This window comes from Geotrypetes seraphini, chromosome 12, assembly GCF_902459505.1.
Source record: "Geotrypetes seraphini chromosome 12, aGeoSer1.1, whole genome shotgun sequence".
Classification (NCBI taxonomy): Eukaryota; Metazoa; Chordata; class Amphibia; order Gymnophiona; family Dermophiidae; genus Geotrypetes; species Geotrypetes seraphini.
Window position 1 is genome coordinate 38271836 of NC_047095.1, and position 17072 is coordinate 38288907.

Below are 17072 nucleotides of genomic sequence, written 5' to 3' on the forward strand. Positions count from 1 at the left end.
GGTCAATCTGCCATATAAGGGAAATGATTCCTTATATGGCAGGTTGACCCTTAGGGTTAGTACCCTGAGACTACTTCTAGAGGTCATAGCTGCCATTTTGAACCCAGAGTAGCTGTGGTTAAGAGTGGAGGGATACCAATCTTGCTCTATCCAGTAGACCAGTGTTTCTCAACTCAGTCCCGGAGTACCTCCTTGCCAGTCAGGTTTTCAGGGTATCCACAATGAATATGCATGAAAGAAATTTGCAAATAATGGAGGGGAGTGTAAACAAATCAAGTTTATGCTTATTCATTGTGGATATTCTGAAATCTGACTGGCAAGGGGGTATATTCCAGGACCGTGTTGAGAAACACTGCAGTAGACTACTAAGGAGACCTTCAGGTGAGATCCAGGGAGCTTTTAGGGTGGGGGGGGGGGGAGGTCAGAGCTTTCTATTGTGGGGGAAATATTCTGTTGGAGTGGGTTGACATGGTCTTCAAAGGGGGGCTCTGTGAAGAAGTTGATCAATGGGGGGTCAGATTGGAAGAAGGATTCAAGGCAAAGTTAGACATGTTCCTGCTGAACCAGAACGTACACAGGTAAGGCTAGACTCAGGGCACTGGTCTTTGAACTAAGGGCCGCCACATGAGCGGACTGCTGGGCATGATGGACCACTGGTCTGACCCAGCAGCGGCAATTCTTATGTTCTTATGATTTGAGAGGGTGGGTAGGCTGTCATTTTTTGTTGTGGATGCACTTAATGCCACTTCTTGAGATGATACTAAGTATAGCCTTGCTAATGTGCAGTAATGTCTTGTATTCTGGCTGTCAATGTTGGCCATGCCCTTTTTCTACCCATGACCTACCTCACTTCTGCCACTACCTGTGCTAAGGATTTTTACCATGCTGGCTGATTTTAATGTATGATAGCTATTAGTGCATATCCATGCTAACACTAGTGCTTGCAGTAGCTACATAGCACAGCTTAGTAAACATCTTCCTGAGAGTGGTAGAAAGCTGGAACGCCCTTCCAGAGGCTGTTATAGGGGAAAACACCCTCCAAGGATTCAAGACAAAGTTAGACAAGTTTCTGTTGAACAAGAACGTGCGCTGGTAGGGCTAGTCTCAGTTAGGGTGCTGGTCTTAGACCAGAGGGCCGCCGCGTGAGCGGCCTGCTGGGCATGATGGACCACTGGTCTGACCCAGCAGCGGCAGTTCTTATGTTCTTAACTCCCAAATCTGGGGACCAAACCAAACTAAATTTAGGGCCTTATTTTACAAAATTATTCTGTGCCTGTAAAAAAAGATCTTTTGTCAGCAAAGACCAGGAAGCACATTCTTAAGATATATAAAATATAAATCTCTTGTCATTGCACAACTGTCTTTGTGTACTTTTCTTCCACTGATTGATCACAGGGATATGTTACTCCAGGCTGACATTAAAAAGGGATCCCATATGCTATGCTACTCTGAGCTACATAATGAATTACAATAATTAATCACTTGTTATGTCTCCTGCATACAAAGTGGTTGGACTTGTTATTTAATGGGGTAAAAACATAAATCCTGGTATTTGTGTATATGTGAAGAAATAAGAGCAAAACTTTTGGCCATATAGATTTACACGGCTTAGTGGTAATGAGACTGCGTGAATTTTGCAAAGTGACGTTTTGCCTTACTGACTGAAAGTGCAAACAAATGTTAGATAAAGGTGAGCCAGGTTGTTACAGCATTTCTGGATTTGTCAAAGTCTTTCAAAGAGACATGAGACTGAAGGTCCATCAAGCCCAGTATCCTGTTTCCAACAGTGCCCAACCCATAAAACAAATTTCATGCTGCTTAACCTAGGAATAAGCAGTGGATTTTCTCAAGCTATCTCAATAATGGCCTATGGACTCCTCTTTTAGGAATTTATCCAAACCTTTTTTAAACCCCACTAAGTTAACTGATTTCACTACATTCTCCAGCAACAAATTCCAGAGTTTAATTACACATTGTGTGAAGAAATATTTTCTTCAGTTTGTTTTAAATCTACTACTTAGTAGCTTCATCACATGCCCCCTAGTCCTAGTATTTTTGGAAAGAATGAACAGGAAATTAAAAAGTAATAGGATAGCAAGCAATGGTGAAGAGAGAGGACATAGAGAACAGGATTAAATGGTCAGTGTATCAGATGGAAAAATGTCATAGTGGGTAACCCAGGGATCTGTACTGGAACCTGTGCTGTTTAACCTATTCATAAATAATATACATAAACAATATGGGGCTCATAATCAAAACAAAAATACATCCTAAAACCGGCCTAAGTCGGTACTCGAACAACCTTAAAGATAGGTCGCCCATGTGCCGATAACTAAAGCCAGTTTTTGGACGTATCCAGAGACCTTTTAGGCCTCTGAAACCCGCTGTGTGTCCAGAGGGGCGGTTTTGGAGGAGTGGTTAGGGCGGGAGGTAGGCAGGATGTGGGCCAATCTAGACTTAGTCGTCCTGCAGCGATAATCGAAAGTTTGACGAGGTTGCCTGGACGGAACTTATACGTTTTGATTTAGATGAAGTCAAAACAGGTATAAGTTCCAGATCAGGTTGCTGTTGAGCTGATCACAGCCGAATTTGGGTGCCTAGCGCCGTAGGCCAAAAAGGGACTTAGATGGGTTTTTGTTTTTTTTTTTAAATTATTATTATACCCCTCAACATTTCTTGATTCTCTAACCGGCACTTATGACAGATGCCGGTTAGAGAATTGTGGTTTTAAGCAAAGGACTGATCCCTCCTACGCCTAAAAGGTCTTGTTTTGGGCATTTGGGACTTGGGCAGATTTTTGGGCGGGAATGCGGTTTAAAGATAAAAGTAGTGGTGGTCTGGGCAATTAAACGCCTGAATGTACAGGTAGGCATTTCTCGAAAAAACCCACATTTTGGATATTTTTTTTGAGAATGGACATTTCCCTGCTGCCCCTCCATATTTGAAATTGCTCAGCCTGAGCAAAGAGAAATATGCACCCATTATTCCCTAAAACAAATACTGTCACCTACAGTCATAGAAGCATTCCCAAGGACAGGGTTATGGTGGAGATTACAACAACACTCGCCCATACTTAATTTTTTTAAAAGCACACAGGGTGGAAATCGGACCTACAGATCAATAAAGGACACATTTCTGCAGGTGTGTTTACCTTAGGTGGTTTTCAAAGTCTAAGATATGCACATTAAAGACTGATGCAAAAGCTTCAGGTAAAAGCAGTTGCAGGTTTTCAAGGTTGACAGTGTGAAAACCACCCCTTACAAGGCTGTTTTGGCATAGGGCCACTAGGTAGATAAAGGGATATCCAAGTCAGGTGTTTACAATTAAGAAGGTATTTTACAAAAGGCTTGCTAAACACCAGAAATACAGCTGTTTTTTTTAAATTATTTGTTTTTAAATTGGCACCAGTTGGGGATCTGCACATATAAAAGTCAATATTTAATATGTGTAAGTGAAGATTTTGCAGAATTTAAATGTGTAAGTAGATTTCATAGAACTGGACATCCAAGAAAAGCCAGTTAAGGAGATAAGCAAAAATACTCATTTTCTGTAAGATTTTTAGGTGTTTTTTGTTTTTTAACACCAGAGATTTAAGCACAATTACCCCTTTGACCAAAGCAGAGACACTCAAGGTGCAAAGAAGCAGTTAGCTGACACACCGTCCTCAGAGCAGCTGCTAAATTCTAACATCTGGGTTTTTACAATAGGGGGGCCTGCAAGAGGGGTAGAAGTGGGAGGACCACTAGGCAACAGTGATCACAACGCGATCAGATTCACATTAGAAAGGGGGACACCCATAGTAAGGAGGACCGCAACAACTGCGCTCAACTTCAAGAAAGGGAACTATGTTGCTATGAGGGAAATGGTGGGGAGGAAGTTCAGAAACATCTCTAGGATGGAGACTGTGGGAAGCGCCTGGACCCTATTCAGGGACACCCAGCAGGAAGCACAAAGAATGTACGTCCCCAGTTTCAGGAAAGGCTGCAAGAACAAGCGATCAAAGGACCCGGTTTGGATGTCAACTGAAGTAAAGAGGGCAATAAATGACAAAAAAGTATCCTTCCGGAGATGGAAAAAGGACCCAACGGAGGAAAATCACCAGGCGCACAGGAAATGCCAAAAGGAATGCCACCGAGAGGTTAGAAAAGCGAAAAGGGGAATACGAAGAGGGGCTGGCCAGGGAGGCGAAAAACTTCAAGGCATTCTTCAGTTACGTAAAGGGGAAGCGACCAGCGAGAGAGGAGGTGGGGCCATTGGATGATGGGGATAGGAAGGGAGTGATTAAGGAGGATAAAGAGGTAGCTGAGAGGTTGAACACGTTCTTCTTGTCGGTTTTCACGAGCGAAGACACATCTAATATACCGGACTCAGAGGAGCTCATGAGTGGCCGAAAAATTGGAGCACATAGAGGTAAGTAAGGAGGATGTCCTCAAACAGATAGACAGGTTAAAATGCGGTAAATCACCGGGCCCGGACGGGATCCACCCAAGGGTTCTGAAGGAACTAAGACAAGAAATAGCGGGCACAATCCAGCATGTTTGCAACCTATCCTTGAAAACTGGTGAGGTACCAAAGGACTGGAAATTGGCGAATGTCACACCTATCTTCAAGAAGGGATCGAGGGGTGACCCCGGGAACTACAGGCCGGTGAGCCTGACTTCAATTATAGGGAAGATGGTGGAAGCTATGATCAAGGACGGCATTTGCGAGCACATCGAGAGGAATGGCCTACTGAGAACAAGCCAGCACGGATTCTGTAAGGGAAGGTCGTGCCTAACGAACCTTCTGTACTTCTTTGAGGGAATAAGCAGTCGGGTGGACAATGGGGAACCCATAGACATCATTTATCTCGATTTTCAAAAGGCTTTCGACAAGGTGCCACATGAAAGGCTGCTTAGGAAGCTGTGGAACCACGGGATGGGAGGGGATGTGCACAGATGGATCAAGCACTGGTTGTCGGGTAGACTGCAGAGGGTCGGAGTGAAGGGCCAATATTCTGACTGGCGGGGAGTCACAAGCGGTGTGCCACAGGGATCGGTGCTGGGGCCGTTACTCTTCAACATATTTATCAATGACCTGGAAAAGGAGACAAAGTGCGAGGTTATAAAATTTGCAGACGATACCAAACTGTGCGGCAGAGTTAGGTCCAGGGAGGAGTGCGAGGACCTGCAAAGGGACCTGGACAAGCTGGAAGACTGGGCAAACAAATGGCAAATGCGCTTTAACGTGGAAAAATGCAAGGTCATGCATATAGGGAAAAAGAACCCGTTGTTCAACTACAAATTGGGGGGGGCATTGTTGGGAGACAGCAGACTTGAGAGAGACTTGGGTGTGCTGGTGGATGCATCACTGAAGCCATCTGCACAGTGCGCAGCAGCCTCGAAAAAAGCCAACAGGATGCTGGGCATCATAAAGAGGGGCATAACAACCAGGACGCGGGAAGTCATCATGCCATTGTATCGAGCGATGGTGCGTCCACATCTGGAATACTGCGTTCAGTATTGGTCGCCGCACCTCAAGAAGGACATGGCGGTACTTGAGAGAGTCCAAAGGAGAGCAACGAAACTGGTAAAAGGGCTGGAACACTGCCCATACGCCGAGAGGTTGGATAGGCTGGGGCTCTTCTCTCTGGAAAAAAGGAGGCTCAGGGGAGATATGATAGAGACCTTCAAGATCATGAGGGGCATAGAGAGGGTGGATAGGGACAGATTCTTCAGACTGAAGGGGACAACAAGTACGAGGGGGCATTCGGAGAAACTGAAGGGAGATAGGTTCAAAACAAATGCAAGGAAGTTTTTTTTCACCCAAAGGGTCGTGGACACTTGGAATGCGCTACCGGAGGAAGTGATCAGGCAGAGTACGGTACAGGGATTCAAACAGGAATTGGACGGATTCCTGAGGGATAAAGGGATCGTGGGATACTGAGGGAGGAGCTGGGATGTAACACAAGTATAGAAAGCTAACCAGGTAATAAGTATAGAAACCCAACCAGGTCGTGCATGTGCAAGACCAGAGGGTTAGGACTTCGATGGGAAGATAGGACTTCAATGAGAAACCAAGGTGGCAAGGGAGCCTCTTCTGGTGATTCAGACAGGTCGTGACCTGTTTGGGCCGCCGCGGGAGCGGACTGCCGGGCAGGATGGACCTATGGTCTGACCCGGCGGAGGCACTGCTTATGTTCTTATGTACAATATGTATGAATTGCCAGTGTGAAGTCAGAAATAAATGCTTTCCAGGCATGCCCAATATACACTCATAACCAATGGAAACTGCAGCCTGAGGATGCAAATTTATAACTGCTATTTACATTAACATAAAAATCAGAAAGGGGAGAGAAATTTGATTTAGCTCACATCTTTCTCAGAAGTTCATGGTGACTTAAATTAAGGTAGAATGGGTTTTTCTTTTGTCCTCAATTACAATCTAGGTTTATACCTGAGGCAATGGAGAGTTAAGTGACTTGGCCAGGATCACAGGCAGTGAGAGCAGAATTTGAACATGGCTTTCTTGGTTCTCAGCCTGCTAATGTAACCAGTAGGTCTGTCTAATCCACATCAATTACTAATCTGTACAATCCTTTCCCTTAGTGATCGTCTGTACTTGGTCCATGGTCTCTTGAATTCAGATTCAGTTCATTCTCGTTATTCACTGTAGTACGATTCCCAAAAATGTCTGTGAACTGTGAAATCATAAATAATGATACATTGAATCTATGGGAAAATAGAGGTTAGGTTCCAGCAGAGTATGTACTGTGCCTCAAAACCACTGAAAGATAAATAGGGTTAGGTTCCAACATGGGACAACACTTGAAGGACCTGTAATTCACTCTTTGGACGCTTGGGGACTATATTTGGAAACAAGGTGAAAGTGAAAGCAAAACAAACTTTTTTTTTTTTTTTAAAGCACTGGTCTGCGAATACGTGAACAAAGCAGTGTAAATGGGGAATATTGGTTGTAATTGATGCAACCATGGATAGGCAAAATCATGCGTTGTGAACATGCGAATAACGAGAACAGACTGTACCATCTTTGTTTCCACCATCTTCATTGAGACTATTAAATGTATCTACCACCCTTTGTTTAAAGGAATATTTATTTAATTTATTCCTGAGTCTGCCCCTTTTTACCTTAATCCTATAACCTCTTATAACAGAGCTTTCTTTCACTTGAAAGAAGCCAGTCTTCATTTATTCCTTACAGGTATTTAATTGTCTTTATTTCTCCCACCTTTTTTCCAATCCTCATATGCTTTATGGCAGAGACCATTGATCATTTTATTAGCCACACTTTGGACTGACTCCATACTGAGGATGGCTACTAAAATGGTGTAGCCTTCAAAATGACCCAGATTATATGTATCAGTATATGAACATCCATTCCATGTTTGGTTGTTTTGGTTTAGAATATGATGGGCTTGATATTCAGCCCATGATGATAAGCAGCTGGTAAGCTGCTTCCAGCTGCAGACTGAATTAACCTTGGAAATTCAATGCCAAGGACGTCCAAACTGTGCCTGAGTTCTGTGCATAGAATTCACGTTTATCTGAAGCCCAAACTATGCTGAAAAGTAGACATCCTATACAATACCTATAGGACCTAGTTTTACAATTGCTATGCAACTTGCTAGCTCACTGTGTAGCACACTGGTTAAACCTACAGCCTTCTACCTTAATGTTGCTGGTTCGAATCCCAGTCACTCTCTCTGATGGAAAAGAAATAAATAAAAGCGTTAAACACATGCAACTCCCAGTATCACAATTATAATGAAAAACACCATAAAATTGCCATTCTAATAACCTCTTAATAATAAAATGTAACATTAAGGACACTGTTTGGATGTCTAACTCTCATCTAAAATCCGATTCTTTAAAGGATGTCTCAAAAATTGGATGTCTAAACAGCGCTGAGTGTGATTCTACAAAGGACGCCTATCTTGGACATACAAACTACTTTAGACGCGCTTTGTAGAATCAAGGCCTTGGTCTGCAAAGTGCTTGTTCTTCTGGTTTTCCTATTCTCTATAGTGAAACATAACAGTTGGGGTAATCTTCCTTTCAAACTACTTCCTTTACTCTCCCAGCCCCCCCCCCAAACTACACCCAAGCTGCTGTAACCACTAAATTACCTCCCTTTAACTGCTTCAACCTCTTGCAAACTGTCACCACCCCTTAAAAATTACCCCTCACCAATGCCCCAGCACCCTGCAAACTAGAATGCTTTCTACCCTTGTTCAAATTCTGCTGTTTAGAAAATGTAATTTATGTGCGAGTGCTTTTATAATAATAGATTTATGAAAAAAGTTCATACTGCTGCCAAGTATATATGTGCATTTATATCTGTATGCCTTTCATCATTGTATAAATATGTTCCATGAGCTGAAATAAATAGAGCGTAGGTCTGAACATAACAGCAGGTACTTGCTAGATACTTTTCATCGCCTCACTTGTACTGGGCTATCATTATTGCAAGTCTACAGTAGATGAAGGGAAGACTCTTTATTTTATCATTAATCTACATGTTGTATATGTGAATATTTTTCACAGTACGACATTTATATTTTCTGTACCTTGAATGTGTAATGAGCATATTTGTTGTTTAAATAGCTTAACACAAAGTGACTTTTCCAATTTAAGATAAAACATCCTTTATAGTTTAATAGACTCTAATACAGTGAGTCATAATTGGTGCCTAAGCAGCTATTCAAACGGTTGTAGTTGCGGTAAAGTTGTTTCAGAGTTAGAATAGATTATGAAGGCAGCTTAAAGACTAGATGTAAATTTAAGAAGCAGCCAGGTTCTAATTTTTTGCTGAACACCAAAGGAATGTTTTCAGGATGACTTTGCAGCTCAGCATTAGGGTCTAATTAATGCATACATGAGATAAAGGCATAATCAAAAAAAAAAATCTAAGTTCCCTTTTGGCCTTAGGCCCTAAACGTTGAAAGTAGCAGCAGGGAAAATGTCCATTCTCAAAAAAAAAAGTCCAAAATGAGTTTTTTTTTTAGAATGGCCTAACTCTACATTCAGCAGTTTAATCGCCCAGACCACCATTACATCTAAACTTAGAACACATTATCAACCAAAAAATTGCCCAAGTCCCAAACGCCAAAATAAGACATTTTAGGTGAAGGAGGGACCAGTCCTTCGCCTAAAAGCTGGATTCTGTAACCGGTGACCGTTAAAAACAGCACTGATTACAGAATTCCCCCCCCCCCCCAACGATCGCGGCAGGAGAGATGCCTCATCTCCCCTTCCCCAATCGCAGTCCCCCCTGAACTGCCGTGACCGGAGAGATGCCCAATCTCTCCTGCCGTGGTTCGTGGCAGTTCGGTGGGGGAGATCACGATCGCGGCAGAAGAGATGCCCAATCTTTCCTGCCACGATTGCAATCCACCCCCGAATCCCGAAACAATACTAGCAGGAGGGAGCCCAACCCCTCCAGCCGAGGCGACCTGCAACACCCCTATCCCCCCAGCCCCAGAAACAATACCAGCAGGAGGGAGCCCAACCCCTCCTGCCGAGGTGACCCGCAACACTCCCCCAAACAATACCGGCAGGAGGGAGCCCAACCCCTCCGGCCGAGGTGACCCATGATCCCCCTCTTAAATATGGACAGGAGGGAGCCCAGGCCCTCCTGCCCACAGCGCACCCCCCACCTCCCTAAAATACAGGCAGGAAGGATCCCAAGCCCTCGTGCCCATGATGCACCCCCCTAAAATACGGGCAGGAGGGATCTCAGGCTCTCCTGCCCACGATGTACCCACCCCCCTGCAACCGCCCCCGGCCCTCCCTTGAACTCCTGAACCCCCCTAATCCCGTGACCCCTCCAACACCCCCCACCCCCCGAAACCCCCTTAACTTACATGAAGATGGATGGACGGACCTGTCCCAAGCCCATCTGCCCGGCAGGCCCGCCATCCTCCTGCTCAAGTTTTTGGTTATACTTGCTGTACGACTAAGTCTAGGTCCGCCCTTTCCCCTCCTCTGAAAATGCCTCTTTTCGCTCTAGGCATTTAGAGGTAGGGGAAGGCCTAAGCTGGTTTTAGATACCTGTAAAACCAGCTTTGATTATAGGTACTTGTACAATCTGGCTTTTTGATCGTCCAAGTACCGATTTAGGCCACTTTTTGGATGTTTGTTTGTTTTTTAAATTATGAGCCCCAAAGGCTTTATGGAGTCCTTTTATCAAGCTGCGGTAGGGGTTTAATGTGCGTAATACCGCGCATTAAACCACCTGCCGCGCTAGCCGCTAATGCCTGCATTGAGCAGGTGTTAGTTTTTTAGCCGGCTGCGGGGGTTAGTGCTTGATGAAATGTCCGACGTGCTAACCCTGCTAGCGCAGCTTGATAAAATATATTATTTAAAATGTGAAAAGTGTTACAGTACTTTTTAATTTAGATGATCTGTATTTTCAGACCCGTTAAAGAAGAGGTGGCAACAGAGCAGCTGAAATATGCAGAGCAGCTTTCTGTAGTTGAAATAATACATCAGGTATGTCATATTGTTTTATGTTTTAACCTCAAATATTGGACTATTTATGCTAAAATGTTTTGTCTTTGTGCTTAGAAAATATTATTACCACCTTTAGACCTCACTTTATTTCATTTCTGTGTAACTTGAAAACAGGATTCATTCGGGGATTTTTTTTTTATTATGTTCACTGTGCACTGAAAAAACCCACATCAGAATGTTTTTTATCACATATATCTTCCACAGAACTTGTCCGATTCTTATGAAATTTTGTGTCATGTCTTGAATGAAGTTGATGTAACATGTAAATATTTTACTACCATGCGAAAAATGAATTCTGAACTGAATAAAAACACATCAAAAAGTTTTATGGCATATCTTGCAGAAAAATATAAAGTCAAAAAGTAATGTTTCAATTAAGCATATGTTCAAAGTGCACTCCGTTTGCACAAAGGCACACCTTTAGCCTTGGCCACCACTGATTGATCGACTTGTCAATGACGCTCTGCTTCAGCTCAACCCAAACAGATATGAGGTGCTGATTAGCACCTTCGATGTCAGATATCGCTATCTGGTATCAGCCCCCAAATCTGGTAGTCAACTGGGTTTACGTCTGGTGAATTCGCAGGCTAGAGGTCAGGACCAATTAATAAATAAGTCTGGGGTCTCCCAATGTACCAGTTCTATGGTGTCCTTTGCCCAATATGCTGGACATTGTCCCATTGGAAGATAAAGTAGTCTCCTGCAACTGATCGCTGGCAACAGCTTCTGCATCAAGAGGATGTTCCAGTAGTATGCGCCAAAGATTTTAACCCCAGGATCAATGAAGAACAGATCTGTGAATCCAAGTTTTGAGATTACTACTGAGACCGTGACTGATTGGCTGAACGTCGGGCGGGTCCATAGTAGGTGTTTAGCATTACCTCATGCTTCAGTGTTGTTGAAGGTACATACAAGCGATCATTCTGTGTTAATCGGTAGAGCTACTGTAAATATTTTTTATATGTAAACCAGATGAAGTTGACACTGTGCTCTATGTACTTGGTCAAAAGCTGCTTGCACTGTTTCAGGTATGTGTCTTTGTTGTGTAAAGTTAACTCTTGAGCACGATGCTTTTTAAGACACTTTAATTTCAGATTGTCATGAATTATCCTATTCACAGTTGTCTGACTTATTCCTGCTTCTCTTGCTATTTGATGAGTTGTTCGGTGTGTTTGCGGCACGTCCACCTGGCTCAGTACAAGATCACATACAACGTCAATGTGTTCTTGTGTGTGAATCGAATGCAATAGTCCATTGTCTGGCTTATGATCCACAGTGCCTGTTGCTTGGATTTTGCATTGCAGCAGATCAAGGCCATTTTTGTTCCAATCCTTCTGTGGGAACTCTGTCAACAGTTGTCGACTGCTGTAACTTTTTAGCAGTACCAAGTTCTTTATCAGAATTCGGTCTTTTAAGAACATAAGAAGGTGCCTCCGCTGGGACAGACCAGAGGTCCATCCTGCCCAGCGGTCCGCCCATGCAGCGGCCCATCAGGCCTATCGCCTGAACAGTGGTCCCAGACTAATTTTGTAACTTACCTCTAATCCTCTAATCCTATCCTTATAACCTACCTCTGCTCCTATCTGTACCCCTCAATCCCTTTGTCCTCTAGGTCAGTGGTTCCCAACCCTGTCCTGAAGGACCATTAGGCCAATCGGGTTTTCAGGCTAGCCCTAATGAATATGCATGAGAGAGATTTGCATATAATGGAAGTGGCAGGCATACAAATCTGCTTCATGCATATTCATTAGGGCTAGCCTGAAAACCCGATTGGCCTGGTGGTCCTCCAGGACAGGGTTGGGAACCACTGCTCTAGGTACCTATCCAAACCTTCTTTGAAGCCCTGTAGCGTGCTCCTGCTTATCACTTCTTCTGATAGCGTGTTCCATGTATCCACCACCCTCTGTGTGAAAAAGAACTTCCTGGCGTTTGTTCTAAACCTATCCCCTTTCAATTTCTCCGAGTGCCCCCTTGTACTTGTAGTCCCCCATAATTTGAAAAATCTGTCCCTATCTACTTTTTCTACACCCTTCATGATTTTGAAGGTTTCTATCATGTCCCCTCTAAGTCTCCGCTTTTCCAGGGAGAAAAGCCCCAGCCTTTTCAGTCTGTCAGTATATGAGAGGTCCTCCATACCCTTTATTAGCTTAGTTGCTCTTCTCTGGACTCTCTCAAGTACCGCCATGTCCTTCTTGAGGTATGGCGACCAGTACTGGACACAGTACTCCAGGTGCGGGCGCACCATTGCACGATACAGTGGCAGGATGACTTCCTTCGTCCTGGTTGTGATACCTTTCTTAATGATACCCAACATTTTGTTTGCTTTCTTTGAGGCTGCCGCACACTGTGCCGACGCCTTCAAGGTTGTGTCTACCATCACCCCCAGGTCTCTTTCAAGGTTGCTCACCCCTAGTGGTGAGTTTCCCATATTGTAAGTGAACATCGGGTTTTTTTTCCCTACATGCATGACCTTGCATTTCCCTATGTTGAAGCTCATTTGCCACTTTTTGACCCACTCTTCCAGCATTGTCAGATCTTTTTGGAGATCTTTGCAGTCCTCCATGTTATTTACCCTGCTGTATAGTTTGGTGTCCTCCGCAAACTTAATAACCTCACATTTTGTTCCTGCCTCCAGGTCGTTAATAAATATATTGAACAGGCGCGGTCCCAGCACCGACCCCTGTGGAACTCCGCTCATGACCCATTGCCAGTCCGAGTAATGGCCCTTTACTCCAACCCTCTGTTTCCTGTCCGCCAGCCAGTTTTTAATCCATCGGTGGACCTCCCCTTGCACCCCGTGGTTCCATAGCTTCCTTAGCAGCCTTTTGTGTGGTACCTTGTCGAATGCTTTTTGGAAGTCAAGGTAAATGATGTCTATGGATTCCCCTTTATCCACCTGGCTGTTGACCCCCTCAAAGAAGTATACTTCTTTGTGTATCCCATAGCATCAGTTCATTTTCACAAAGTAGTGTTGTGGTTCAGGGGACATATTTACAGCATTTTACATCTACTTCATTCAGCATACAACACACTAAATTTCATAAGAATCGGTTGAGTTCTGTGGAAGATATGACAAAAAAACATTTTGGTTTGGGTTTTTTTTTTTTTTTTTTGGGGGGGGGTTCATAGTGTATATATATATTTATTATTAATGACCTTGCTATTTCCTTCTGCTGCTTTGAGATAAATCAGAAGTGGCCTTTATTGGACTGTGGTTCTCCAAACTTTCATTTGCTACTACTTTAGCCTCTGTCATTATATCCCTTGGCCAGTGCATCCACAGTCCTCAGACATAGGTCACAAACCACAATTCCATCACAAACCCAGCTAACACAGGCCCCCATGTCTGGCTAGAGTGTGTTGCTCTGGATCAGTGGCTGAGACTGTATACCCACAAGGACTGCAATGATCTCTCTGTTGCATCTCTGCAGGGCTTAAGTATTCAAGCCTCTAGCCCAGACCCATGTTCATATTGGGATGGATTTTCCAAAGATTTATCTGGCTGGTCAACCTTTTTAAACCAGAATGGCTAAATTATACAGAAAAAAGCTCCAGGGCTTAGCTAGCCAAAAGAGTGGTAAGGCCAGAAGCATTCCCAGGGCATCTAAACTTAGTAAATTTTGTCATAGGAACATAAGAATAGCCATACTGTGTCAGATCAATGGTTCATCGAGCTAGTATTCTGTTCCCAACAGTGACCAATCCAGGTTACAAGTACCTGGCAGAAACCCAAATAGTAGCAACATTCCATGCTAGATTTTGCAGATATTCAGTCTGAAAACAAGCTGCTTAGTTTCTGGATAAATATTTAGCTAAAGAAAGCTGGGTAAAATTACCTGGTTAACTTTCATGCTCCGGGAGAAATTGTATAAATTACTAGTACATGTAAAGGCCTTTTTTACATGTGGATATGGGCTTTGATAAAATGACCACAGGAGTCCCAGATATAAAAATACACACAATACCAGGAAAGTATATACCTTTATGCAACCCATTTCTAGGCATGTTCAGGGGCAGATTTGGGCAGAGTGCAAGTGGAGTTGCAATTTATGTGTGTTGTTAAAAAAATCTGTTACACCTGCTCCATAGTTTCAACCTAGGCATGATTTCTGTCACTGTGCCTCTAATATTTTGTAAAGACATAAGTCCTTAGCCATACATAAGTGATCTGCTATAAAATTATCCTTCAGTGTTTTTTTCAACAGTGCCCCTTTTGTTTTATAGTAAATCACAGTCATGCCTCTAGCTGTTTAAAAGGTTGTCTTGAAAAGCAAATGGGTCTATAAAATTTTTCCGCTTTTGAGTAATCCTCATTCGTGCAGAGTTACGACTCAGTATTATTTTCAGTCCTTAATCCATGTGTTTTTATATCAGGACTTTTAGGGACCCCTGAGGAAGACAGTATTGTTGAAACACGTACTGTGTTGTGTCCAAGTTCCCAACGGTTTGGGTCCTAGATATATTTTATGTGGATTATGAATTTGTATATTTCTTAATAAAGTCGCAATTAGGCTTTTTTAACGCTGGCCGCAGCAGTATTAGCTCCAATGCTCATAGAATTTTTATGAGCGTCAGAGCTAATACTGCTGCAGCTGCTGATAAAAAAAAGCCTAACGTGGCTTTGTAAAAAAGGGTAAAATTTTTTAAACAATTTAAATAAAATATATTATTATAAAATAGACCATAATAATAGAAAATTGAAAAATCATACAGAAACATTGACAATTGCAAAACATATTGGAATAATTAAATCTTAACAAAATCTATGCAATTTGAATAAAAGAAAATTCATCAGTGTTCTGTAAAACGAAACAAAATGAATGTCACTAAATATTTCTTACACCTAAATATTTTTCATTAGATACTAATCTGAATCCTTTTTTCAGATCGAGAGCACAGAGGCTCATGCTGTGAAAATATATATAAATGACATAATTATCCCTCCTTTTACAAAACCACAAAAGAGGCTTTTAGCGCCAGCCGGCTTGCTGAATGCTCTGCATTGCTCCTATGAGCCTCGGAGCAGCACAGAGCATTCAGCACACCGGCAGGCGCTAAAAACCTCTTTTGTGGTTTTGTAAAAGGGGGATGGGGGTATATGTACTAATATACAAAATCACCTTACTCTGAAATATGGGCATGTCAGGCCACTAGGGGCCCCTTTTAGAAAACCATGAGTAGCGATGCTGCCTCAGCATCACTATCGCGGCTTTGTAAAAAGGGCCCAGTGTTAGCCTAGGATAGGGGGTAGGCAATTCCGGTCCTCGAGAGCCAGAGCCAGGTCAGGTTTTCAGGATAGCCACAATAAATATGCATGAGATAGATTAGCATCTCAAGGAGGCAGTGCATGCAAATCCATCTTGTATATATTCATTGTGGATATCCTGAAAACCTGACATGGATCTGGCTCTTGAGGACCGGAATTGCCTACCCCTGGCCCAGGACAATCATCTTGTGGTGGATGCCTGAGTTGTCTTTTGTCCCCTTCTTTGGTTGCCATGTTCTTTTTTCATCATTCTGAGGAATTAAGCATTAGATATGCCATACCAAGTACTTGTAGAACTCAACAGGACAAGCTTCTTGTCTCAGTTTGCATATTTTATTGCTGCAGCACCATGCAAGATGAGCTCAAAGAGATTTGATTTAACAAAGTTCTTGTCTGAAGAGCTAAATACAACTTCTTTGCATTATCAGAGACAAAACAGAATCCATTATGACTTGTAGCCTCTATTTTCAGATTTCTCTCCCTCTCACATAGCAACAGAATTTACAAACTGAAAAACTATTGAATCCGTTCAGCTGAGCCAAGTCCTGACATGCTGAGAATGTTCTTTAATTTGTATCATTTTTGTTGCTGCAAAACAATTGTAAATAAATGTCAGGCAGTCCCATTTTACTAATATTAACAATATCCCTTTAAAAAAATTAATTGTTCACCATAGCTTAAAATACAATATTTATTTTGTCATGTATTTCCTCATCTAAAATTTAGGACCATACCAAAACATTATAAGCTTTTTCCTACCCTTGAGAATAAAATGAAAAAAGCTAGAATGGGTTCAATATTATAGTCAACTATAAAATAGCACTGCAGTCAAATGAACCCTGCACTGTTATTACATTTTTATGCTGTAAAAATATTGTACTGACATTTTATCTGGTGAGCAGTCTCAAAGGTTAATTCTGTTTCCTGTTTCATTTTTTTGCTCCTGATGATCCCATCCCCCTGTATCTTCTATTTGCCTATTCTTACCACCATCAAATTCTTTCGATGCTCACTCTTGCTGTTAAGAACATATTGACTTGCTGCCTACTCTGCTGTTTAATTCATTTATGTTTAGAGTCAGACAAGAAGACAGAATTTGAAATGTGGCATTTACAGGCTGCTGGGGTCATTTGAAACTCAACAGCAGGGGACTCCTGATATGCAAACCTGTTCTGATGTCCATTCTTCCATATGCCAAACACATCAGATATTCCTCCCTGCACGCAAAATATGTTTTTAAAAATTGACTTTGCATTCTGCAGAAAATACTCAGTTAACAAGAGTTATAAAATAAA

General features: G+C 42.5%; 1 protein-coding gene across 3 annotated transcripts in view; it reads left to right on the forward strand.

Moving 5' to 3' along the window:
* PIGK (phosphatidylinositol glycan anchor biosynthesis class K) overlaps positions 1-17072 on the forward strand; it is a 248631-nt gene that overhangs the window by 162908 nt on the left and 68651 nt on the right. For all 3 annotated transcript variants that reach the window (XM_033916805.1, XM_033916807.1, XM_033916806.1), the window contains exon 10: positions 10415-10490. In XM_033916805.1, the coding sequence (XP_033772696.1) occupies positions 10415-10490 (76 nt within the window). The remainder of the gene's footprint in view (positions 1-10414; positions 10491-17072) is intronic.